At 43.9% G+C, this 27,630-nt stretch overlaps 1 protein-coding gene across 1 annotated transcript in view; it reads right to left on the bottom strand.

The window, feature by feature from the left end:
* The window catches only part of cerkl (ceramide kinase-like), an 85,349-nt gene extending 59,387 nt beyond the window's left edge, over nt 1-25,962 (bottom strand). The window contains 2 exon segments of the mRNA XM_042306493.1: nt 5,356-5,589; nt 25,476-25,962. Coding sequence (XP_042162427.1) covers nt 5,356-5,589; nt 25,476-25,827 — 586 coding nt within the window. The 5' untranslated portion in view covers nt 25,828-25,962.
* Between the last annotated feature and the right edge of the window lie 1,668 nt (nt 25,963-27,630).

Genomic DNA, 27,630 nt, shown 5'->3' with positions numbered 1-27,630 from the left:
CTCTTTATTATCAACCCCTCTCTTTCCTTTATTATCAACCCCTCTCTCTCCTTTCCTTTATTATCAACCCCTCTCTCTCCTTTCCTTTATTATCAACCCCTCTCTCTCCTTTCCTTTATTATCAACCCCTCTCCCTCCTTTCCTTTATTATCAACCCCTCTCTCTCCTTTCCTTTATTATCAACCCCTCTCTCTCCTTTCCTTTATTATCAACCCCTCTCTCTCCTTTCCTTTATTATCAACCCCTCTCTCTCCTTTCCCTTTATTATCAACCCCTCTCTCTCCTTTCCTTTATTATCAACCCCTCTCTCTCCTTTCCTTTATTATCAACCCCTCTCTCTCCTTTCCTTTATTATCAACCCCTCTCTCTCCTTTCCTTTATTATCAACCCCTCTCTCTCCTTTCCTTTATTATCAACCCCTCTCTCTCCTTTCCTTTATTATCAACCCCTCTCTCTCAACCCCTCTTTCCTTTATTATCAACCCCTCTCTCTCCTTTCCTTTATTATCAACCCCTCTCTCTCTCTTTCCTTTATTATCAACCCCTCTCTCTCCTTTCCTTTATTATCAACCCCTCTCCTCCTTTCCTTTATTATCAACCCCTCTCTCTCCTTTCCTTTATTATCAACCCCTCTCTCTCCTTTCCTTTATTATCAACCCCTCTCTCTCCTTTCCTTTATTATCAACCCCTCTCTCTCCTTTCCTTTATTATCAACCCCTCTCTCTCCTTTCCTTTATTATCAACCCCTCTCTCTCCTTTCCTTTATTATCAACCCCTCTCTCTTTCCTTTCCTTTATTATCAACCCCTCTCTCTCCTTTCCTTTATTATCAACCCCTCTCTCTCCTTTCCTTTATTATCAACCCCTCTCCCTCCTTTCCTTTATTATCAACCCCTCTCTCTCCTTTCCTTTATTATCAACCCCTCTCTCTCCTTTCCTTTATTATCAACCCCTCTCTCTCCTTTCCTTTATTATCAACCCCTCTCTCTCCTTTCCTTTATTATCAACCCTCTCTCTCCTTTCTCAACCCCTTCCCTTTATTATCAACCCCTCTCTCTCCTTTCCTTTATTATCAACCCCTCTCTCCTTTCCTTTATTATCAACCCCTCTCTCTCCTTTCCTTTATTATCAACCCCTCTCTCTCCTTTCCTTTATTATCAACCCCTCTCTCTCCTTTCCTTTATTATCAACCCCTCTCTCTCCTTTCCTTTATTATCAACCCCTCTCTCTCCTTTCCTTTATTATCAACCCCTCTCTCTCCTTTCCTTTATTATCAACCCCTCTCTCTCCTTTCCTTTATTATCAACCCCTCTCTCTCAACCCCTTTCCTTTATTATCAACCCCTCTCTCTCCTTTCCTTTATTATCAACCCCTCTCTCTCCTTTCCTTTATTATCAACCCCTCTCTCTCCTTTCCTTTATTATCAACCCCTCTCCTCAACCCCTCCTTTCCTTTATTATCAACCCCTCTCTCCCTTTCAACTTTATTATCAACCCCTCTCTCCTTTCCTTTATTATCAACCCCTCTCTCTCCTTTCCTTTATTATCAACCCCTCTCTCTCCTTTCCTTTATTATCAACCCCTCTCTCTCCTTTCCTTTATTATCAACCCCTCTCTCTCCTTTCCTTTATTATCAACCCCTCTCTCTCCTTTCCTTTATTATCAACCCCTCTCTCTCCTTTCCTTTATTATCAACCCCTCTCTCTCCTTTCCTTTATTATCAACCCCTCTCTCTCCTTTCCTTTATTATCAACCCCTCTCCCTCCTTTCCTTTATTATCAACCCCTCTCTCTCCTTTCCTGGAGACAGATTCTGAACGCTGGAAATCAAATGGGGCCTTGGCCATTGCAGTGACAAGCCATGTGATGTGGTCTGACACATGAGGTGACGTGGTCCAGCTGAGGATGTCAGCCACCAGATTAAACCAGCCATCAGTCGTGTGATAATGTCTCCAGCCCGGTCACAGACAGACCAACGTGTGCAAGAGGCCAGAGCTAACAATGGCAACACCTGTACAAGGCAGAATGTCTGTGTCTTTCTGATACCCTTGGCCTTGTGCGAGCAAGCAACACTGTGTAGACCTACAATCGCCTCCATGACATTTTTAAAGCCTCCTTTCATTCACAGATTAGTGGTCCGTCTATCAGGCAGGTCAATCAGACCAACCAGGCCTGCATCGCCACCAGGCCGTCTCCCCTCTCCGGACAGATAATGTGGCCTTGGTGCTCTTGTCAAAGTGGATGGTCACACTCCTGCATCAAGTTGAACTTTATTGTTGTTGCCGCTAAAGGCCCTCAGGGGGAAGAAAAGAGAGAGCGAGAAGGAGAGGACAAAAAGAGAGAGAGAAGGGAAAAAGCTCAGAGTTCAACTAAAAGGTCATCCCAGTTGATCCACTGGCCATTGTCCTCTAAAATGAATTCATATGTGCATTGGAATAAGTCTTTTGATAAGATGTAGTGTAAGAGCTCCATAAAACACCCGAGCAAAGTTGTTTAACAACAGAATGGAGAGGATTGTTTTTAGCCCTTTATGTTTTAACTCTTTGTATAGAGCCTATATGAATATATGAATGATTCATGTGGCCATTATTGGATCTTATATAAGATTATATACCTCGTTGATAAAGACAAAAAGGTCTGTTATTTTCCTAATTTACTTACCTACTTACTTAAGCCTCATAACGCCAGGTGAAGGCTAAGGCCTCTGCATTATGCTTCAAACACCACGCTTTAATAGCGACAATGTTTTGAGCCGCAGTGGATCTTTGTCAGGTTTAACCATATTCACTCATACACCGGATAGGTGCAGTGAAATGCGTTGTTTTACAGAGTCAGTCATAGTAGTATGGCGCCCCTGGAGCTAATTAGGGTTAAGTGCCTTGCTCATGGGCACATTAGCTGATTTTTCACCTTGTCGGCTCGGGTATTCAAACCAGCGACCTTTCGGTTCCTGGCCCAACGCTCTAAACACTAGGCTACCTGCCTCCCAATAACCAGTCTCTTGTTGATATCATTTAATATATACTGTAGTAGTGCAAATACACTGTCACTGTCTTACATCAAAAGCTGAATTGGAAATAGATTTGGTGAAAACTATTCTGTACAATGAGGCTTTTTTAACAGGAGCCCAGGCTTAGTTTCATGAAATGATCTATGCTGCATATTCCTAAACAAAAAATGCCAGCTAATATCAAATTGTTGTTTTTAATAGCAGACAATCTAGAATATTTTTTTAGCTTATTCAGTGTCCTGTAGGCTGCCTCCAGATATGTTGTTTTAATTATGTTAATTTATTCATGTTAAAGTACTCACAGTCCTCTCACACAAAAACCCAAAGCCCGCATTCCAAATGGCACCCTATTCCCAACATAGTGCACTTCCTTTTGACCAGAGGCCTATGGGTCTTGGTCAAAAGTAGTTCACTATATATAGAATAGGGTCCCATTTGGAATTTAGCCAAGGATTTGGATCTTCTTCAGGCTGAGAGAGGTACAGCTTTAAAAGTTGGCTGTGCCAAAGTTGTACTACATCCCAAATAGAACCCTCTTTCATAGGTAATGTAGTGCACTACTTTTTAACTGGGCCCATGGGGTTCTAGTCAAAAGTAGTGAACTATATAGGGCATAGGGTGCCATTTGGGGCACACTCTTGTTTTTCCTGAGGAACAGAACAGAACAGGGAAGATGGAACAGAGCTTCAGAGAGGAGCAGACAGGCTTGTGAAAGGAGAGATGGTTTTATTATGCACAGACTGACAGTGTCACTAACTGGGGCTGTCTAGGTTGTCTAAGCTACACCTGGTAGGGCTATCTCTAAACCAGGTTTCTCACTTACAGAAACAGTCAGACTCCAACATACATTCTATGCACACACTGTATATTAGTCAACATGTCTGGGGTTGACATTAAATTGTCAAGGATATTATGTCTGAGGAGGCAGCATGTAGTAGATTCATTAAGAGGTGTTGGTAATGGCCACTTTTTTGTGTGACGGCCATGGCATTGCCTGAAGAGTAGGAGGAGGGTGGGAGAGAGGAGGAGTAGGGTGGGAAAGAAGGAGATGAGGTGGTAGGAGGAGTAGTGGATAAGGAGGAGGAGGGTAGGAGAGAGGAGGCGAGTGGGAGAGAGGAGGCGAGTGGGAGGGTGGAAGAGAGGAGGAGGGAGGGTGGAATGAGGATGAGGAGGTGTTGGCCACAAGGGCCTGAAGAACAGGTTGATGGTGGCCACCCTGTAGTTAGTAATTATCTGTCGTTCTACGGAGCTGATGGGGGGAGACAGGGAGACAGGCTGTCAGGACCAGGGCAGCCCAGCATGGCCCTCAGAGACAGGTGTCCCCATCATGGGAGGTCTCTTCCTGGAGACACTCAGAGAGCCAATAACCACATAGGGGTGGTGGTGCCACTCTATGCCTTATATTGAACTCATATTCAGATATAATGCTGTTTCTGGTGCCTCTGTAACTACTAACTGCTGTTGGAATGGTTCCATCCTTTTACAAAAAGTATCTCAGGTTTCGTCAACAATATCTTAAGGACCTTTTCCAGTCCTCTTGTTTGTTAGCATTATATAAAGTGAGCAATTGTTGGGAGGTGTTGTGTTAACCCGAGCATGTGATCTCTATGCTTGGAACACATAGGAGCTTATCCGGTCTGGTAATATGTCACTAAGTTGTATGACATATCTTGCAACACAAACGTCCAGGACATTTCCAGTGCTGCTTTTTTATATTTCATGGTTTGAATTTCCACACAGGTTTTACCAAAACATCTGTGTGAATCTTTTTCACTTGCTGCTTAAAATAAGTTGTAAAAAATCACAATAGGAAGATATTGGAGACTGTATGTGTGACAACCTGTAAAAAGACTGTGATATCCTAATGACTATAGTGATCGATAATGCATAGCTTTATTACCAGTGAACTTTAAGAGACCAAATATATGAGCCTGCCTCAAAATCATTGTGGGCTGTTGCACTTAACAAAATCATTGTGGGCTGTTGCACTTAACAAAATCATTGTGGGCTGTTGCACTTAACAAAATCATTGTGGGCTGTTGCACTTAACAAAATCAATGCAAATTGCTGTCCAACATAAACAGCTTGGTATGTTTGGTGTTCAAATATTTGTCAAAACCATGGCCCACTGGGGGTAGTACAATTGAGTTTGGCGCCATAGGTTCAGTCCACATAAAAATGCACTACTCAGTCATACCAAATACTGTATGGGTTTACCTGACCAGGATTAAGCCTAGCCTTAGACTAAAAAGCAGAATCACCATTGAGTCTAGAACTAGGCTCAATCTTTGTCAGAGAAATCAGTCCTATGTGTTTAAAGTATTTTTTGTGAAGGACACTGACACTTACCACTGAGTATCTCCTTAAGTTTTTTGAACCAGATCTCACAGTGGTCCACGCTCATGTTGTTGAAGTGAATGGCATGGTCCTTCAGCTTGGGTCCCTTCTTCTTACACTGGAACAGAGTGATGCCCAGGAGAGTGCCCCCTGTCTCCTGGCCCGCAGAACGACGTCTCTTCACCTTCACTCCAAACACATCCTTCAGCTCCACGTACTCTGTCCTCCTCAGAGTTTCGGACTGACCTGGAACACAGAGAGACAGATGATATTATATGCTACAGGCAGCGTATATAAAAGCTAAGGAACAAACACATCCTTCAGCTCCATGTACTCTTTACGCCTCAGCATCTCCGATTGACCTGGAGATACACAGGAAGAAAGAATATGATATAGCTAAATATTGTATTGCAAATATTGCAGGAGGCCTTTACTAGGATACTGCCATAAATGCTTTGGCCTATGCGTGAACAAACAACTTAGCCTAGTTCTGAGAGATAATAGGTTTACATTTACATTTTAGCAGGCGCTCTTATCCATAGGTTTAAAAGTTAAGTGTTTAAGTTCTATTCCTAATGTGTTGACAGAGAGCGTGACATCACAGGACTCTGGATTTTCGCAACTTTTGACACCGAAAGTATCTGGAACCCGGAATTCCTGTTTGACATGTTCCTGCATGGATTATCGGAGGTGGTTGAAGCTCGCAGCCCGGGAGCTGCCCATAGACCACGACTCACTCATAGCCTTGACCCTACAGATCGATGGCCGGCTTCGGGAACGTAGGAGGAAGAGGAGGTCTGTTCCTGGTCCCACTCGCTCGTCCACGATTCCCACCTCGCCTCCGAAGAATCACGGAAGTTCCCAAAGTCTAGATGGCTGGGAGAATCCGATGTCACCCGAGTTCCCTCGGGAATCACAGAGGGCAGTCGACCCGTTTCCTTCAGAGGCCATGCAACTGGACAGGGCTAGATTGTCTCCAGTTGAACGCTTGCGCAGACTGAGCACCAAGCGCTGTCTGTATTGTGGTACTACAGAACATTGGATATCTACCTGTCCATTAAAAGACCAGGCTCATTAGCAGATGAGTATGCTGGTGAGTCGTACGGGGAGTTTCCAATCTCCCCTTACTCGTACCCCTCTTCTCTTCTTACTCGTAACCCTCTTCATGCCATCCTGCTGTGAGGTGACGGGTCCAAATCTCTCTGGGTGCTCATTGACTGGGGCCGACGAGAGTTTTATGGACTCTATCATGGTGTCGGAGCTGGGTACCTCCACAAAACCCCTCCCTATTCCCATGGACGTTACTGCACTGGATGGGCGTTCTACTGGCAGAGTTACCAACAATACGGATCCTATCAACCTGCGAGTGTCAGGTAATCACAGTGAGTCTATGCCGTTCCTGATCATCAAATCACCTTATGTAGCCATGGTTTTGATGGCTCGTGGCTCGACTGTGCTTTTGGATCTATCATGGGTTGGAGCCCGTTCTACCACATGCATTGTCTGAAGTTTATTCAGATGGATTCTGACAATGTTAGAGTGGTGGTGGATTGGCCTCCAGAGTGCAGCTGCAACGTTTTCTAGGGTTTGCTCATTTCTACAGCAGCTTCATCCGGGTTTACAGCACCCTGGCTTCCCCCCTCTCAGCACTCACCTCTCCCAAGGTTCCTTTCACGTGGTCTCCAGCAGCTGACCGGGTATTTTTGGACCTCAATCATCGATTCACTACAGCTCCCATCTTATTCCATCCGGACCTGTTCCGTCAGTTCGTGTAGGAGGTCAACGCCTCAACGTTGGAGTGGGGGGCGTCCTGTCCCAGCGTTCTGCCCAGGACCAAAAGCTGCATCCCTCGCCTTACTTTCCCATCGACTTAACCCCGCTGAGAGGAACTATGATGTGGGAAATGGAGAGTTACTTGCGGTTAAGATGGAGTTGGAAGAGTGGAGGCACTGGTTACAGGGGTCGGAACATCCATTCCTAGTGTGGACTGACCATAAGAACCTGGAATATCTCCACACCTTCAAACGCCTCAACCCAAGGCAGGCTTGATGAGCCCTGTTATTCACTTGTTTTAATTTCACTATCTCCTACCACCCTGGGTCCAATAATGTCAAATCTGACGCGCTCTCATGCCTGTATAGCCCCGCTGCCACACCGTCTGACCCAGAGACCATCCTCCCTACCTCATGTCTGGCGGCTGCACTCATGTGGGGTATAGAGAGCCGGGTCCCAGGGGTGAGCCCGGCTAAACGGATGTTTTTCCCGGACTCTGTCCATTCTCCGGTCCTTGAATGGGCCCATTCCTCTAGACTCACCTGCCATCCTGGCTCCCGTTGGACGAAGGCCTTCGTCCGACAACGTTTTTGGTGGCCCACCATGGTTCCTGACGTCTCCGAGTTCATCGCCGCCTGCACTGTGTGCGCGCAGAATAAGACTCCGCGGCATGATTCGGCGGGCCTTCTTCAACCACTCCATGTTCCTCACCGCCCCAGGTCTCATATAGCCGGCCAGCCTGCCCTCTGGCTTCCAACACCAGTCTAACAGCCAGTCAGAGCAAGCCAATAAGGACCTGCAGACGGCTCTTCGTTGCCTCGTCTCCGACAATCCCACCACCTGGAGCCAGCAATTCGTGTGGGTGGAATACGCCCGCAACACCCTTCCCGGCTCGGCCACTGGCCTCTCGCCCCTTTGAGTGTTCCTTGGGATATCAGGGTCCCCACGCCAGGTGGTGCCCATAGGGGGGGGTACTATCACACCCTGATCTGTTTTACCTGTCTTGTGCTTGTCTCCCCCCCACCAGGTGTCTCCCATTTGTCCCCATTATCTCCTGTGTATTTATACCTGTGTTTTCTGTTTGTCTTGTACTGTCAAGTAGTTCCAGCGTGTTTCCCGTTTTCCCTGTTTCTCTAGTTTTGTTTTCTAGTCTTCCTGGTTCTGACCATTCTGCCTGCCCTGACCCTGCCTGCCGTTCTATCTCTGATTGACTCTGCCTCAGATTACTGACCTCTGCCTGCCCTTGACCTGCCATTTGCTTGCCTCCTGTTTTTATAATAAATATCTGAGATTAAAACTGTCCGCCTCCTGTGTCTACATCTGGGTCTTGTCCTGAGTTGTTATATCTTTAGTGTCTTGTTCTCTGTGGCGCTCCTGCTGAGGACAATCAGACACAATTTAACAGCTCTGAAATCTTTGTCCAAGAAGGCTGGCCTGTGCTGACTGTGATTCCCTCTCTTCCCTAAATGAGTCCGTCTCCCATCATGTGAAACCCTTTCTTCATTAGTAAAATCCCAAGCCCCGGCCCCAGCCTGCTCCTCAGACAGTGTTTCAGAACATGAACTACCATCTATCCTCTCACATTACTGAACGGAGCAGTGAGGAGCGGGACACACCGGCTGCCACCATCTGTTCCTGGTATTCAGGCTTCATTCAGACTAGGGTTCAAATACCATGAGCATTTGCTTTAGCCTGCCTGAAGTGTCAGATGGGCAGGGTTTGCAGTTATGGGACTATTCTATTGGTTCCAATACACCAGGTAAGTTCAATGAAAGTACATACAATGTGTACAAAACATTCAGAACACCTGCTCTTTCCATGACATAGGCTGACCAGGTGAATCCAGGTAAAAACTATGATTCCTTATTGATGTCACTTGTTAAATCCACACTGCTGGGTTTTTCACGCTCAACAGCTTCCCGTGTGTATCAAGAATGGTCCTCCTCCCAAAGAACATCCAGCCAACTTAACACAACTGTGGGAAGCATTGGAGTCAACATGGGCCAGCATCCCTGTGGAACACTTTTGACACCTTGTAAATTCCATTCCCCAACTAATTGAGGCTGTTCTGAGGGCAAAAGGGGGTGATGCAGCTCAATATAAAGTACTTGTTAAAATGATTTCATATAGTAGCCTATTTGAACCCAGGTCTGCTATACTCAGGCTTCTTCTCCTCCTCTAACTCCTCAATATCATTATATTATCTAACTTCTCCATCTCACTCGATTGTTGGTGGCTGCAAAAAGAACCAAGTCAATTTAATTAGAGGGAATAAAGATAATCTCCCCCGACAGACAGAGAGAGCTGGCTGGAGACAGGGACCAGATGACAAACAGGGCTGTGTTAACAACAGTGATATACCTACAGGGGTAAAAGCCACTGAGAGAAGGGTAGGTGAATTGTTTTGGGAAAGGGGAGGGAAGAGTGTACCTCCTCACCCACCTCCTTCGCACTCTCCCCTCCAACAATACAGTGATGCACAGGGGAAAAGGCACTAAAGGAAGAGGGGTAGTTTTGGTAAAGCGGGGAGAGGGAGGGTTAGGCTTATGATTTCCCCCCTGTCCCAAAACTACCCTCCCTCACCTCCAACATTACAGTAAGCTGGTGCTGGCACCTTGTCCTGTCTGAATCAATCTTGGCACATCTGCCTGATTCAGACAGTAAACAGGATTATAGGGGGACTCATCCGCTTGACGCTAATTGTGTTTGCAGTTTCTGCACATGTCCAATCTTTCAGGTGCTACTCTGCTCTGCCTATAAAGATTCACTCCATACAGAAAGGGCTGCTCATGCCTTCATTCAGGCCCATATTCACATTAACAAAGTTGGCTGGCTGAGAGATGTTTGTAACTTGGTTTGAGTTATTTAGGGTTTTGGCACTTAAATCTGTGAAACTAATTAGGAAGAGTTAAGGGTGGATTTGGTTTGTATGGGATGCAAATGTAGTCCTTAATGGATCATCCTTCATCATTTCCAAGTCATAGCATTAAATTGCAATTCAATAATATAGAATGTTATGTTCTAGACTATAGAGGATGGGAATAGTTTTGATGCTTTTTAAAATTCAGGTTTTATCTATCTTAAGTGACTGTGATAGAAGAAGCTGCATCACTACTGACAATTAAAACAGACGGGTGCATTTTCCCCTCTCTTTCTCTCTCTAGAAAATAGATTTTGGGTGGGACGATACAAAGGATTACTCACTACTATCAACATCTAGTCATTATGTTACAACCTGTGCCGTCCACTCAGTAACACCTGAGAGGTTGGTGTTAGACAGGTGCATGTGTGTAGAAATGCTTTGATTGATAAAAACAAAATACATTGATGGACTGCATTTGCCAGAAAATACTATCCTGTAGTTTCCTCAGCCGAATCAACACTATACATCATGATTGTTGGAAGAGTAAGTGACAGATTGAGAGGACTAATTTGTAGTCATACTTGCGCCACAAATTATGACAGTCGAAATTAATTAGCTGAACGGTACAGTGAGTACAGTAACCACAGTGAGGGTTCAGAATGTGTGTGACCCTTCCATATTACAAGAGGGACCGATAGACAGGGGATGCGTCACAAATGGCATACTATTCCCTATATAGTGAACTACTTTTGACCAGAGCCCAATGGGCCTGGTCGAAAATAGTGCACCAAATAGGGAATAGGGTGCCATTTGGGACTGACGATGTCACAGTCTAATTGCACAAAGGGCGCAAACAGACCCTGTCGTCTGCTCTGTTTGCTTCCTGGGGACTTCAAAACAGCAATATAAACATTTTAAAATTGTGTGTGTGTGTGTGTATGTGTGTGTGTGTGTATGTGTGTGTGTGTGTGTGTGTGTGTGTGTGTGTGTGTGCGCGCAGGCAGACCACCGAAGGCACAGGTGGAAAATATGATCCTAGGCACCACACTGTGAACCACATGGCCCACACAACATGGGGGGAAAGAAGAGCGTTACACTGACCTGGCACAGACTGCCTATGCTTGGACACTTGTCAACACAACAAACTCATCTGGGACTCAGAGCACTCTACTGTACGAAACAACAGCAGCTAAATCTGAAATAAGACAAAGAGAAGTTTAATCTGAGGAGAAAAACATGTTTTAGAGATAACTATGTCTTAGTTATCTCTAAAACACGTTGTTATTCTCCTTAAACTGCTCTTTGTCTTGTAGCCATTGTTGTTGATCACATATTAACACATTGAATGAAGAAGAACCAGACACTTTCATATTTACACATCTACTGTAATGTACAGATGGTTTAAAAAAAGGCAAATCTGTGAATATTCCAATCATCTTTGTAATATATCCAAAACTGTTGAAAACCGAGTCGTTTCTTGATATCAGATGAAATGCATGTTTGAAAATGGGTTTTGAATTAATGCGTTGTGTCCATACATTAACAATACATTATTTACAGTACATGATATGCTTTGCCCCCTGTCTGCTGCAAGCAGGAGCAGTGTTGGGGGGAATCTTGTCTCCATCTGGCAGCAATTACGTTTTCGAGAGCTCCTCACTGTGCCCCAAATGAAGGGGTGTACCTATCATATCGTTTCAAATCAGAATCATGTTCAACAGAGAAAGACACAAGCCAGGCTGGAGAGAAGAGTTTTGAGATATAAGATATATCAGAACTGTTCTAATTCTACAGTATTTCTATGGACCAGTGTGCCTGTCATTGTTTGATTGAGATGATTAGATTCAGTTTGGGGTAAAACAAATATTAACACACAGTGCCAGTCAAACGTTTGGACACACCAACTCATTCAAGGATTTTTCTTTATTTTTACTATTTCCTACATTGTAGAATAATAGTGACATCAAAACATCAAAACATTGAAATAACACATATGGAATAATTTAGTAACCAAAAAAGTGTTGAACAAATCAAAGTATATTTTTACATTTTAGATTCTTCAAGTAGCCACCCTTTGCCTTGATGACAACTTTGCACACGCTTGGCATTCTCTCAACCAGGTTCACCAGGAATGCTTTTCCAACAGTCTTGAAGGAGTTCCCACATACGCAGAGCACAGTTTGGCTGCTTTTCTTTCATTCTGCAGTCCAACTCATCCCAAACGATCTCAATTGGGTTGAGGTTGGGTGATTGTGGAGGCCAGGTCATCTGATGCAGCACTCCATCACTCTCCTGCTTTGTCAAATAGCCCTTACACAGCCTGGAGGCGTAACGCTGCAGAATGCTGTGGTAGCCGTGTTGGTTAAGTGTGCCTTGAATTCTAAATAAATCCCTGACAGTGTCACCAGCAAAGCACCCCACACCATCACAGCTCCTCCTCCATGTTTCATCGTGGGAACCACACATGCGGAGATTATCCATTCACCTACTCTGCATCACACAAAGACACGGCAGTTGGAACCAAAAATCTTAAATTTGGACTCATCAGACCAAAGGACAGATTTCCACCGGTCTGATGTCCATTGCTCGTGTTTCTTGGCCCAAGCAAGACTCTTCTTCTTATTGGTGTCCTTTAGTAGTGGTTTCTCTGCAGCAATTTGACCATGAAGGCCTGATTCACACAGTCTCCTCTGAACAGTTGATGTTGAGATGTGTCAGTTACTTGAACTCTGTGACACATTTATTTAGGCTGCAATCTGAGGTGCCGTTAACTCTAATGAGCTTATCCCATGCAGCAGAGGTAACTGGGTCTTCCTTCCCTGTGGCAGCCATCATGAGAGCCAGTTTCATCATAACGCTTGATGTTTTTTTCTACTGCACTTGAAGTTCTTGATATTTTCCAGATTGACTGACCTTCATGTCTTAAAGTAATGATGGACTGTTGTTTTTCTTTGCTTATTTGAGCTGTTCTTGCCATAATATGGACTTTTACCAAATAGGGCTATCTTGTGTATACTACCCCTACCTTGTCACAAATGCATTAAGGAATGAAATTCCACAAATTAACAAGGCACACCTGTTAATTGAAAGCATTCCAGGTAACTACCTCACGAAGCTGGTTGAGAGAATGCCAAATATAAAATATATTTTGATTTGTTTAACACTTTTTTGGTTACTACCTGATTCCATATGTGTTATTTCATAGTTTTGATGTCTTCACTATTATTCTACAATGTAGAAAATAGTTTTAAAAAATAAAGAAAAACCCTTGAATGAGTAGGTGTGTCCAAACTTTTGACTGGTACTGTGTATCAGGAACAAGTGAGGCCCTTGTATGGAGCATTGCGGGACACCACATTAAGCCCCCGAAAGAATTCCATCAATGTCACATTATCATGTTTTATTGTATTTTGTGTTCAGATTAAAAGGCATGATGACATCCAACTTTTCATCACAATTATATGACTATACTGAATTATATCACAAATTGAATGGCTGCTTTCAGCACTCATTGTTAATGTTAGAGTATTCCCAAAATGTACTCAGGATTAAACTGTAAATCCAGCAGAGCAGGGAGAGCCCCCACAGGTTTATCTATCTTTCAGATAAGATCTCTGGAGACATGAGACATAGTGGATATATAATATATATATCTATAGTCAGACTCTAGAGAGGAGATGCTCTACGTTATATGAACCTGTTTGTCAACTACATGTTGTATTGATCTGGCCTTTATACAGCCGTGACCCATAAAATATGGGCCAAACATAGACTCTGCTGTGTGGCCTGGAGCAGATATATACATCACCAGTCAAAGACAATAGCAGACACAACTATAGGACCTCAGCATGGGATTGGGTTTCCCTGTCAATCCTAAACTACAGATGAAAAACAAAGGCTTGTTGAAAATGTCAACAACTTTGGTCTCAGAACATGTACGCAGCCTACACATGCTCATATTTCAACCTCTATGTAGCCTACACATGCTCATATTTCAACCTCTATGTAGCCTACAGTCGTGGCCAAAAGTTGAGAATGACACAAATATTAATTTCTACAAAGTTTGCTGCTTCAGTGTCTTCAGATATATTTGTCAGATGTTACTATGGAATACTGAAGTATAATTACAAGCATTTCATAAGTGTCAAATGCTTTTATTGACAATTACATGAAGTTGATGCAAAGGCAATATTTGCAGTGTTGACCCTTCTTTTTCAAGACCTCTGCAATCCACCCTGGCATGCTGTCAATTAACTTCTGGGCCACATACTGACTGATGGCAGCCCATTCTTGCATATTCAATGCTTGGAGTTTGTCAGAATTTGTGGGGTTTTGTTTGTTCACCCGCCTCTTGAGGATTGACCACAAGTTCTCAATGGGATTAAGGTCTGGGGAGTTTCCTGGCCATGGACCCAAAATATCTATGTTTTGTTCCCCGAGCTACTTCATTATCACTTTTCCCTTATGGCAAGGTGCTCCATCATGCTGGGAATGGCATTGTTCGTCACCAAACTGTTCCTGGATGGTTGGGAGAAGTTGCTCTCGGAGGATGTGTTGGTACCATTCTTTATTCATGGCTTCTCCAAAAGTCTTCGCCTCACTGTGCGTGCAGATGCACTCACACCTGCCTGCTGCCATTCCTGAGCAAGCTCTGTACTGGTGGTGCCCAGATTCCGGAGCTGAATAAACTTTAGGAGAAGGTCCTGGGGCTTGCTAGACTTTCTTGGGCACCCTGAAGCCTTCTTCACAACAATTGAACCGCTCTCCTTGAAGTTCTTGATGATCCGATAAATGGTTGATTTATGTGCAATCTTACTGGCAGCAATATCCTTGCCTGTGAAGCCCTTTTTGTGCAAAACAATGATGACGGCACATGTTTCCTTGCAGGTAACCATGGTTGACAGAGGAAGAACAATGATTCCAAGCACCACCCTCCTTTTGAAGCTTCCAGTCTGTTATTCGAACTCAATCAGCATGACAGAGTCACCTGGTCCTTTTGTGGCAGGGCTGAAATGCATTGGAAATGTTTTTTCATGGATTCAGTTCATTTGCTTGGCAAAGAGGGACTTTGCAATTAATTGCAATTCCTCTGATCACTCTCCATAACATTCTGGAGTATATGCAAATTGCCATCATACAAACTGAGGCAGCAGACTTTGTGAAAATTAATATTTGTGTAATTCTCAAAACTTTTGGCCACGACTGTACACATGCTCATATTTCAACTTCTATGTAGCCTACACATGCTCATGTTGCATTAGCCATGAAGCCTCAAACCTCAAGCCTGAGATTTATGCTGACAATAGTGTTATATGTGTGTTATAAGAAGGGATTGTAGTTGTTTATTCATGAAGTAAACTGAACTCCCAAGTATCATCATTGGTTTTCAAGCTTGGACATACTGCATAGATTCTATTCCATAATACATTTTAATGTTTCAAAATAGGACTCTGTTCTAGACTAAAATAAATGTGACTTTCTTTAGACACTACCAAAAACCTCTGTGGGGTAATTAAACTCAGAAAACTGGGACTAGGCTGTCCAGGCTGACCAGTAGTGGGGACTGTGGTTTCTGATGAGCCTAGAACTGTCTCAGGGATTTGGGGATGACAGGTTATTTATACATCTCACTTCAACATCTGACTACCCACAACTGAACTGGCCAGAGAAATCATATCCCTCTCTTAGGAACTGATCCTGACCAAAAGATATCTAGGCCAGAGTGAAAAAAATAACATTACATTTTGAAAAAAACAAATGCTATGTGTGTCAATCTAAATTGTAATTTAATAATTTAACTAATCTTGTGTTCTAAATTGTGAGTTGATCATGTTTCCTCAGGTGCCTATCATGTAATAAGAGGCATTTGAGAAATGAAGTGGCATATTTTACATGCCATTTAGTCTCTGCTGTAGCCAGGGGCTTAGCAACATACAGAAGCCTAAATATAATAAAGCCTTGACTGTCCTCTGTGATCCAGTCAAGACCATTCCTTCTGACCAGATTATCTGTTCAACATTCAACATGCTCTCTGTGGTCTGCACAATCTCCAATTCACATACCACCCCAACAGACCAACAGATGGCCCAATCTCTATTGACCTCCACACTGCCCTCACCTACCTGGACAAAAGGAATACCGTCAGTCGAAGTCGGAAGTTTACATACACCTTAGGCAAATACATTTAAACTCAGTTTTTCACAATTCCTAACATTTAATCCTAGTAAACATTCTCTGTCTTAGGTCAGTTAGGATCACCACTTTACTTTAAGAATGTGAAATGTCAGAAAAATAGTAGAGAGAATGATTTATTTCAGCTTTTATTTCTTTCATCACTTTCCCAGTGGGTCAGAAGTTTAAATACATTCAATTAGTATTTGCTAGCATTGCCTTTAAATTGTTTAACTTGGGTCAAATGTTTTGGGTAGCCTTCCACAAGCTTCCCACAATAAGTTGGGGGAATTTTGGCCCATTCCTCCTGACAGAGCTGGTGTAACTGAGTCAGGTTTGTAGGCCTCCTTGTTCGCACAAGCTTTTTCAGTTCTGCCCACAAATGTTCTATAGGATTGAGGTGAGGACTTTGTTGTCCTTAAACCTTTTTGCCACAACTTTGGAAGTATGCTTGGGGTCTTTGTTCATTTAGAAGACCCATTTGCGACCAAGCTTTAACTTCCTGACTGATGCATTGATATGTTTCTTCAATATATCCACATAATTTTCCATCCTCATAATGCTATCTATTTTGTGAAGTGCACCAGTCCCTCCTGCAGCAAAGCACCCCCACAACATGCTGCCCCGTGCTTCATGGTTGGAATGGTGTTCTTCGGCTTGCAAGCATCCCCCTTTTTCCTCCTAACATAACGATGGTCCTTATGGCCAAACAGTTACATTTTTGTTTCATCAGACCAGAGGACATTTCTCCAAAAAGTCTGATCTTTGTCCCCATGTGCAGTTGCAAACCGTAGTCTGGCTTCTTTATGACGGTTTTGGAGCAGTGGCTTCATCCATGCTGAGCGGTCTTTCAGGTTATGTCGATATAGGACTCATTTTACTGTGGAAATAGATACTTTTGTACCTGTTTCCTCCAGCCTCTTCACAAGGTCCTTTGCTGTTGTTCTGGGATTGATTTGCACTTTTTGCAGCAAAGTAAGTTAATCTCTAGGAGACAGAACGTGTCTTCTTCCTGAGAGGTATGACGGCTGCGTGGTCCCATGGTGTTTATACTTGCATTCTATTGTTTGTACAGATGAACGTGGTACCTTCAAGCATTTGGAAATTGCTCCCAAGGATGAACCAGACTTGTGGAGGTCTACAATTGTTTTTCTGAGGTCTTGGCTGATTTATATTTTCCCATGATGTCAAGCAAAGAGGCACTGAGTTTGAACGTAGGCCTTGAAATACATCCACAGGTACCTCCTATTGACTCAAATTATGTAAATTAGCCTATCAAAAGCTTCTAAAGCCATGGCATCATTTTCTGAATTTTTCCAAGCTGTTTAAAGTCACAGTCAACTTAGTGTATGTAAACTTCTGACCCACTGGCATTGTGATACAGTGAATTATAAGTGAAATCATCTGTAAACAATTGTTGGGAAAATGATTGTGTCATGCACAAAGTAGATGTCCTAACCGACTTGGCAAAACTATAGTTTGTTAACAAGACATTTGTGGAGTGGTTGAAAAACAAGTTTTAATGAGTCCAACCTAAGTGTATGTTAACTTCCGACTTCAAATGTATGTAGGAATGTTGTTAATTGACTACAGCTCAGCATTCAACACCATAGTCCACTCCAAGCTCAACACCATGCTCAGGACCCTGGGACTGAACACCTCCCACTGCAACTGGATCCTGAACTTCCTGAAGGGCCAGGTAGGTAACAACACCATGAACACAGGGGCCCCTCAGAGGTGTGTGCTTAGTCCAATCCTTTACTCCCTGGTCACTCATGACTGGTAACTCCAACACCATCATCAAGTTTGCTGACGACACGATGGTGGTAGGACTGATCACAGACCCCGATGAGGCAGCCTATGGGGATGAGATCAGAGACCTGGCAGTGTGGTGCCAGGATAACAACCTCTCCCTTAAAACTTCTTAGGGCTAGGCCCCTTTTTCTCCACTTCCTGCCTGAATGACGTGTCCAAAGTAAACTTCCTGTAGCTCAGGCCCTGAAGCCAGGATATGCATATAATTGGTACCATTGGAAAGAAAACACTTTGAAGTTTGTAGAAATGTTAAAATAATGTAGGAAAATATAACACAATAGATATGGTAGGTGTCACGTTCTGACCATCGTTCGTATGTGTTTTCCTTGTTTTAGTGTTGGTCAGGACGTGAGCTGGGTGGGCATTCTATGTTGTGTGTCTGGTTTGTCTATTTCTATGTTTGGCCTGATATGGTTCTCAATCAGAGGCAGGTGTTAGTCATTGTCTCTGATTGGGAACCATATTTAGGTAGCCTGTTTTGTGTTGGGTTTTGTGGGTGATTGTTCCTGTCTCTGTGTTTTGCACCAGATAGGGCTGTTTTTGGTTTTCCACGTTTATTGTTTTGTAGTGTTCGTGTTTATCTTTTTGTTATTAAACATGAATCAAAGAAACCACGCTGCATTTTGGTCCGCCTCTCTTTCACCAGAAGAAAACCGTTACAGAATCACCCACCACAACAGGACCAAGCGGCGTGGTAACGGGCAACAGCAGCGAAAAGAGGAATGGACATGGGAGGACGGTTTGGATGGCAAGAATATGGACTATACTACTTGGGAGGAAATAGACAGGTGGGCGGTCGACCCAGGGAGAGTGCTGGAGCCCGCCTGGGATTCGATGGAGCAGTGCGCGGAAGGTTACAGGAGAATGAGGTTGGCGAAGCAAGCACGGCGGCGCGGACGGAAGCCCGAGAGTCAGCCCCAAAAATGTCTTGGGGGGGGGCACAGGGGGAGTGTGGCATTTCAGGAGTCAGACCTGAGCCAACTCCCCCCGTTTATCGTGAGGAGCCAAGGAGGAGCTCAGAACCAGAGCTGGTGTTGGAGGTGAGCGAAGCAGAGACTGTGAAGGAGTTAATGGGGAAATTGGAGGAGAGAGATATGAGGGAGTTGCTGTGTTGGTGCATGAGACACGGAATTCGCCCGACGGAGCGTGTCCGGGATTTGATGACACCTGGGTCAGCTCTCCATACTCGTCCTGAGGTGCGCGCTAGTTGTCTGGTGAAGACTGTGCCAGCCTCACGCACCAGGCCTCCTGTGCATCTCCCTAGCCTTGCACGTCCTGTGCCATCTCAGCACTACAGTGCTCCTAGCAGTGCTAACCGTGGCGAGCGTGGTGCTGGTCAGGCACCGTGTTATGTGGTGGTTCGCACGGTGTCCCCAGTACGTGTGCTTAGCCCGGTGCGCTACATCCCAGCTTCCCACATCTGCCGGGCTAGGGTGAAGATCCAGCCAGGGCGGTTAGTGCCAGCCCTGCTCTCAAGATCTCCAGTACGCCTTCACGGTCCGGTCCATCCAGTGCCACCTCCACACACCAGCCCTCCGGTGGCAGCTCCCTGCACCAGGCTTCCTGTGCGTGTCCTCGGCCCAGTACCACCAGTGCCAGCACCACGCATCAGGCCTACAGTGCGTCCCGCCTGTTCAGCGCTGCCGGAGCCTTCCTCCTCTCCAGCGCAGCCGGAGTCTCCCGCCTGTTCGGCGCCATCTGAGCTACCCGTCTCTCCAGCGTTGTCGGAGCTTCCCGTCTGCCCAGCGCCGCCAGTGCCGCCAGTCTGCCCAGCGCCGCCAGTCTGCCCAGCGCCGCCAGTGCCGCCAGTCGGCCCAGCGCCGCCAGTCTGCCCAGCGCCGCCAGTCTGCCCAGCGCCGCCAGTCTGCCCAGCGCCGCCAGCGCCGCCAGTCTGCCCAGCGCCGCTAGCGCCGCCAGTCTGCCCAGCGCCGCCAGTGCCGCCAGTCTGCCCAGCGCCGCAAGTGCCGCCAGTCTGCCAGGATCAGTTAGATCCGCCAGTCTGCCGGGATCCGCCAGTCAGCCAGGATCCGCCAGTCAGCCAGGATCTGCCGGAACCACCAGCCAGCCAGGATCTGCTAGATCCATCAACCTGCCGGAGCTTCCTCTCAGTCCCGAGCTTCCTCTCAGTCCCGAGCTTCCCCTCAGTCCCGAGCTTCCCCTCAGTCCTGAGCTACCTCATTCCGGAGTTGCCCCTCAGTCCAGTGGGGCCCGTTGTTAGGTTTCCTAGGCCAAGGTTAGCGGCGAGGGTCGCCACTCAAGGGACGCTAAGGAGGTGGACTAAGACAATTATGGAGTGGGGTCCACGTCCAGCGCCAGAGCCGCCACCGTGGACAGATGCCCACCCAGACCCTCCCCTATAGGTTTAGGTTGTGCGTTCGGAGTCCGCACCTTGGGGGGGTACTGTCACGTTCTGACCATCGTTCGTATGTGTTTTCCTTGTGTTAGTGTTGGTCAGGACGTGAGCTGGGTGGGCATTCTATGTTGTGTGTCTGGTTTGTCTATTTCTATGTTTGGCCTGATATGGTTCTCAATCAGAGGCAGGTGTTAGTTATTGTCTCTGATTGGGAACCATATTTAGGTAGCCTGTTTTGTGTTGGGTTTTGTGAGTGATTGTTCCTGTCTCTGTGTTTTGCACCAGATAGGGCTGTTTTTGGTTTTCCACGTTTATTGTTTTGTAGTGTTCGTGTTTATCTTTTTGTTATTAAACATGAATCAAAGAAACCACGCTGCATTTTGGTCCGCCTCTCTTTCACCAGAAGAAAACCGTTACAGTAGGAGAACATCCAAAGAAAAACCAAACAGATTTTTTTTGGAGAGACCATCCTCTTAGAAATGCAAGAGAAATGTCATATTGAAAATTAGCCCCCTGGATGCAATTCCGATGGCTTCCACGGAGTGTCAGTAGTCTATGTTCAAGGTTTCAGGCTTGTAACTTCAAAAACAAATAAGAAATATCAGTTTTAGTAGAAGGACACAGTCTTGGAAATTTGTGTTAGCGCGTAACATGAAGACATTACGCACCTGCTAAAATCGGTTTCCTATTGAACATACAGTATGTGAATATATGAAACCTGTGCCTGTTGGAAAAACATTTTGATGTGGGGCGCCGTCCTCAAACAATTGCATGGCATGTTTCGCTGTAATAGCTACTGTAAATCGTACAGTGCAGCTAGATTAACAAGAATGTAAGCTTTCAGCCGATGAGATACTTATATGCACCTAAATGTTTAAAATCCATAATATTTCTGATTATTTATTTGAACTAACTTCGGCGAGACAAAGCTTATTGTGGACTAAAGGAAACGGAGGGCCGAACACGCCCCCATCCACATCGATGGGGAAGTAGTGGAGCAGGTCAAGAGCTTCAAGTTTCTCGGTGTCCACATCACTAAGGAATTAGCATGGTCCACACACACACCCACACAGTTGTGAAGAGGGTATGACAGAAGAGGGCCTCTTCCCCGTCAGGATGCTGGAAAGACTTTGGCATGGGCCCTCAGATCCTCAAAATGGTCTACAGCTGCACGATTGAGAGCATCTTGACTGGCTGCATCACCGCTTGGTATGGCAACTGCTAGGCACTCGACCGCAAGGTGCTACAGAGGGTGGTGAGTAGGGCTGGGAATTGCCAGGGACCTCACAATACGATATCACAATACTTTGGTGCCTATACGATATGTATTGCGATTCTTATGATTCTATATGTATTGCGATTCTCACAATTCTATATGTACTGCGATTCAATACTGTGATTTTATTGCGATTCGGTGTTTCAAACACATTGCCCGCCACATGTCTGCTGCAGACAGACAGTTTTTATCAGTCATTTAAAAAAAATGTTTTAATTCAAATAAATTGGCTCCCTATTTAAAAATAAGATGGAGAACAAACTATGAAGGAAAATAATCAAGTCTTGGTGCAGGTACAGCCAACTAGAGCCAAAATAATATTGCGATATTGTCAAAATAAATATTCTGATATGTCATTGTATCGATTTTCTCCCCCCATCACTAGTGGTGAGTACGGCTCAGCACACTCACTTACACTGACGCCCCAACACACACACACACACACACATGAATACTGATGCCACACACACTCACCACATTTACCCCTACCATTATTTACATAGCTACCTCAATTAACTCGTACCCCTGCACATCGACTCAGTGCTGGTATAAATACATTTTCAAAATATTTTTTATTGTCACATACACCAGATAGGTGCAGTGAAAAGGGGGGGGGGGATCAGCCATAGTAGTACAGTGCTCCTGGAGCCAATTAGGGTTAAGTACAACCCAACACAGGACCAGAATAGTCCGGAGAATAAAACTCATAAACACCACCAAATAACAGGAATACAAAAACAATCCCGCACAAAACAAGGGCGGGACAACCTACTAAATATAAGGAGGCTAATTAAACTAAAATACACACAGGTGAAACTAATAAGACAAAACCAACAGACAAACGAAAAAAGGATCGGTAGTGGCTAGTAGGACGGTGACGACGACCGCCGAGCACCGCCCGAACAGGCAGGGGAGCCAACTTCGGCGGAAGTCGTGACACATACAGTACATCACACAGATAACATCAGTCAGTGCTTCTAAGTTTATAATTCCCACTCAAAAATATTACCAACCCCTACAAAAATGTCCATTAATTAGAATCCACATAATAATTCACATTTCCTATTGCTGCAGGATTATTTTTCTGCTATAGCAAACTGGCTCAAATGAAGATCCTACATCTGTAGGAGCCTCTGGGAAAACACAACACTTCAGTATGTTTACATGGAATTAGAATGCACTATGAATATTATCTGTCTGTGGTGAGTTGATGCATACAGAATAAGAAATGGGGTGATACTGTCTATTAAAGATGGATTCCGTGACAGTGAAACGTCTATTTGCGATATTACAACAACAAAGAAGTTACTGCAAACAATGAAGACTGTTTTCTTCCCCCTCGGATATCATTGCAAGCGTGATAGAACTGCAGAATATTTACTGCAAAAACAATTGCCACGCTATATAATAAGTACATTAATTCAGAATAGGCTCAGTAGGCTACCTCATTAAATACCTGTTATTACCTATTCCTCAATAATAACATAAGCTTATTTTCTGTCAATTAAAAACTCCACAACATTGTATATCTTTGAACATTAGGGTAACTTCTGAATGCCAGATATACAGGCAACTGTAAGTTGTAAGCTGTATTTCATGTGATGATTAGAGACCACTGCTATCCCGAGCAGAACCCATCAAATCGAGAACTTCCAGCGAATCAGACGTGGCAATTTTTTCTGAGCATTTGTTATCAGCCATAGGGGGTTATTAGACTGATGCTTTCTGGGAGTGCTGGCTAAATAACATTAGCTTGGATTACACATAACCAAAAAGTATTACCTCTAAAGCTTAAGCAAAATTGGAACTCCCGAGAGGAGCACAATTGGCCCAGCGTAGTCCGGGTTAGGGGGGGTTTAGCCGGCCCGGGATGTCCTTGTGCCATCGAGCTCTAGCGACTCATGTGGTGGGCCGGGCGCATGCACATTGACTTCTTTCGTCAGTTGTACAGTGTTTCCTCCGACACATTGAGGCGGCTGGCTTCCGGGTTAAGCGAGCAGCGTGTCAAGAAGCAGTGCAGCTTGGCAAGGCCGGGTTTCGGAGGACGCATGGCTCTCGAACTTCGCCTCTCCAGAGTCCGTACGGGAGTTACAGCGACGGGACAAGACTGTAACTACCAAATGGATATCACAAAATTGGGGAGAAAAGGGGTAAAAAGTACTACAAAAAAAAATATATATAAAAAATAGCTAAATGAAGTGTGATCTCCCTTTCACTAGGCAATTGATTATTTGAGGCATGAAATCTATACTGTACAACAACAAACAACAACATAAAGAGTTGAATGTCTATTGCAAACTCTCCAATATGTTTCAGATGTCTTGATTTTATTTGGATGGAAACGTTTCAACTCAGGATCAACCATTATGGATGCTTTTCATCATATTTATGAAGTCTGACTGGACATTAGATACTGCTAGAATTTAAATTGATTATCATGAAAAGTTAATATTTTTATGTGAAAATTAAAAGTATGAGAAGTTATCTTTGTATAGAAAAGTGGAGGTAAATCTTCATATAATTCAACTTAAGTAAAATTGTAAATCTTAAAAACAAATGTGATGGAATACAAATGTTCATCTATATTTGTACATTTAAAAAGAACAATACATTTACATTCAGGATGTTAAAAATGTACCCAAGTGGGGCTTCCTAAACCACCCCATGATGATCACGATGTCTCATGTATCTATCCTTCAATGTGGAGATGCAGATGGCGATGTGTTAGTATCCTTTACTTGGACATATTCTAGCGTTGCATCCCAAATGGTATCCTATTCTCTACCCAGTACACTACTTTTGACAGAAGCCCTATGGGCCCTGGTCAAAAGTAGTGTACTATGTAGGGAAATGGGTGCCATTTGTGACACATCCTAACTGCCCACAGTAGCGCCAGATGCCGTGCTTTAGGTGTTCAGAACAGTCGACCGGCTGGTCAGAGACGGAGTCTATTACCAACACATCTGTTACACATGACTTTCTGGCAACGGACACTTTCTCTCTTTTAGTCATCTATTTCAGTGGTGGTGGTGGTGGTGGGGGGGGTTCTATGCAAACAGCTCAGAGAATTCAATATTGATGTTATTAAACAAGGTAGCTTCCTGTAGGCCTACATATACAGTATTTGTTTCCAACATTTGATGTAGGGCTAGGCCTATAAACTGTTGCTAATCTACTATAGTTGCTTAGCCTACCTATCAATATTCAAAACTTTATGGTTCAAAACTTCTGTTTCTTTAGTTGTCAAGCTATGTCAAAGATAAGTCTAAAATCAATTTCATCCCTCCTTGTCAACGGCGACATAAACGGAAGAGCACAGTCAATGGCCAGCCCCTGCTGTAGGATAATGAGGCTCGGTTAATGGTCATCTACCTTAAAGTGAGAGTGATATCATGCGCCTTATAGGCAGGCATGTTCTGCTGGAAGAAATACTAGGCTACTTTGTGTTGTGTTATGTTTCTGTAGGCCGAAATACATTATTTTAAATTGTATTCGACCACTTGTAGAGCTGAGCCAGCCAATAGCCTAATAAGCCTTCTTTAAATGTTATAGCTGACGCCTTAGCCAAGTAGGGTCTGCACTACGTCATTGATGTTGCTAATTTTCTCCGGTCAACTACTGAATCATGGGCTAATCTTGTTTCATGTAGCTGTAGGTTAGTTACATGTTCATCCAGCTTATTCTGACATTGTCACTTCATGAGAATGTATCGAATGCATGAACATTCTGTTTCACTAAAGCTGTGAAAATGGAACACCTGTGTTTTCATGTTAAAATACTATGGTTTATGAATCAACTCCCCGTTGTATGCTAGTGCTACAGTCGGCTGCATCACTGTCAGAAGAAACCAACACACCAGCAGTCTGGCACAGTGAGCTCACCTGTAGGGGTCTCTGGCTGAATAGGACTCCATGTAACCCTCATCGATGTCAGAAGGACGTCGTGACTCTTCTTCCCTATTTGAAATATCCCTCTCACTATCGGTTCGTCGTAATCGGTGTACCGTTTCTCTGACTGTTCATCTTCCCGATCAAACGACTCCTCCCCGCAAAGCTGGGGAGCTGAGACCGAGCGTTTCTCGTTTTTTTTTTGTTGTGGTTGTTGCCTTCTGTTTTTCTTTTTCTTCCCACGGTTTCCTTTACTCACGGGCGACACCGGTTCCGTCTCGCTCAACTCCTCCTGGCTCTCTGACCAAGCGTTCCGTGCATTTGATTTTAAAGGGGATTCAAACATGATTTAAATACGATAAGAGTAAAGTCTAATTTTCGGAATGGTGCCTTGGAGACTATTTACTGGGTGGGCGCGTGCCCGCGACGGTAAGGTTATTATGGCAGGTCCGCCAGTTGAAACTTCCCCCTCGGCCTCGCGCGCCCGTGGCCGTCCCTCCCGGTCATGCGCCTGCATCTCTATAGTTTATTTCTTGAAGTTGCTCACTTGCATCTTATGGATGACATATGGGACCAAGATGACTTTGCTACTTTGATAAATAATACATAACAACTACGTTTATTAAGGATAGAGCATTACATCAGTTTAAGAAGCTGTGAACCTATAGGTACTGAACAAAAATCAACGTGGGAAAAAGTACTCAATTGTCATACTTCAGTAAAAGTTAAGATATCTTAATGGAAAATGACTTGAGTAAAAGTGAAAGTCACCCAGTAAAATACTACTTGAGTAGAAATCTAAAAGTAGCTGGTTTTAAATGTACTTATGTACAGTGGTGGGAAAAGTAATCAATTGTCAAAAGTAAATGCGATACATCAAATTCCTTATATTCAGCAAACCAGACAGCACGATTTCCTTATTATTATTATTATTTTTTATTGACAGCCAGGGGCACACTCCAATACTCAGACATCATTTACAAACAAAGTATTTGTGTTTAGTGAGTCTGCAAGATCAGAGGCCGTAGGGATGACCATGGAGATTCTCTTGACAAGTGCATGATTTGTAACATTTTCCTGTACTCCTAAGCATTCAAATTGTAACGAGTAGTTTTGGGTGTCAAGGAAAATGTATGGAGTAAAATGTACATTATTTTCTTTAGGAATGTGGTGAAGTAAAAGTAAATGTTGTCAAAACTATCAATAGTAATGTACAGATACAGTAGAAGTTTACATACACTTAGGTTGGAGTCATTAAAACTTGTTTTTCAACCACTCCACAAATTACTTGTTAACAAACTATAGTTTTGGCAAGTTGTTTAGGACATCTACTTTGTGCATGACACAAGTCATTTTTCCAACAATTGTTTACAGATATATTATTTCCCTTATAATTCCCGGTATCAAAATTCCAGTGGGTCAGAAGTTTACATACACAAAGTTGACTGTGCCTTTAAATAGCTTGGACAATTCCAGAAAATGATGTCCTGGCTTTAGAAGGTTCTGAAAGGCTAATTGACATCATTTGAGCCAATTGAAAGTGTACCTGTGGATGTATTTCAAGGACTACCTTCAAGCTCAGTACCTCTTTGCTTGACATCATGGGAAAATCAAAAGAAATCAGCCAAGACCTCAGAAAAAAAATTGTAGACCTCCACAAGTCTGGTTCATCCTTGTGAGCAATTTCCAAATGCCTGAAGGTCCCACGTTCATCTGTACAAATAATAGTACGCAAGTATAAACAACATGGGACCACGCAACTGTCATACCACTCAGGAAGGAGACTTATTCTGTCTGTGATGAAAGAAATAAAAGCTGAAAGAAATAATTCTCTCTACTATTATTCTGACATTTCACAGTCTTAAAATAAAGTGGTGATCCTATCTAACCTAGGAGAGGGAATTTTTACTAGGATTAAATGTCAGGAATTGTGAAAAACTGAGTTTAAATGTATTTGGCTAAGGTGTATGTAAACTTCTGACTTCAACTGTACCCCCAAAAACTACTTAGTATTTTTACTTCGGTACTTTACACCACTGACAAAAATATAAACACAACATGTAAAGTGTTGGTCCCATGTTTGATTAGCTGAAATAAAAGATTCCAGAAATGTTCCATACGCACAAAAATATTATTTCTGTCAAGTATT

Source organism: Oncorhynchus tshawytscha, linkage group LG26 (genome assembly GCF_018296145.1).
Source record: "Oncorhynchus tshawytscha isolate Ot180627B linkage group LG26, Otsh_v2.0, whole genome shotgun sequence".
Classification (NCBI taxonomy): domain Eukaryota; kingdom Metazoa; phylum Chordata; class Actinopteri; order Salmoniformes; family Salmonidae; genus Oncorhynchus; species Oncorhynchus tshawytscha.
The sequence above is the reverse complement of the archived record's forward strand: the minus strand, read 5'-3'. Positions and strand labels throughout refer to the sequence as shown.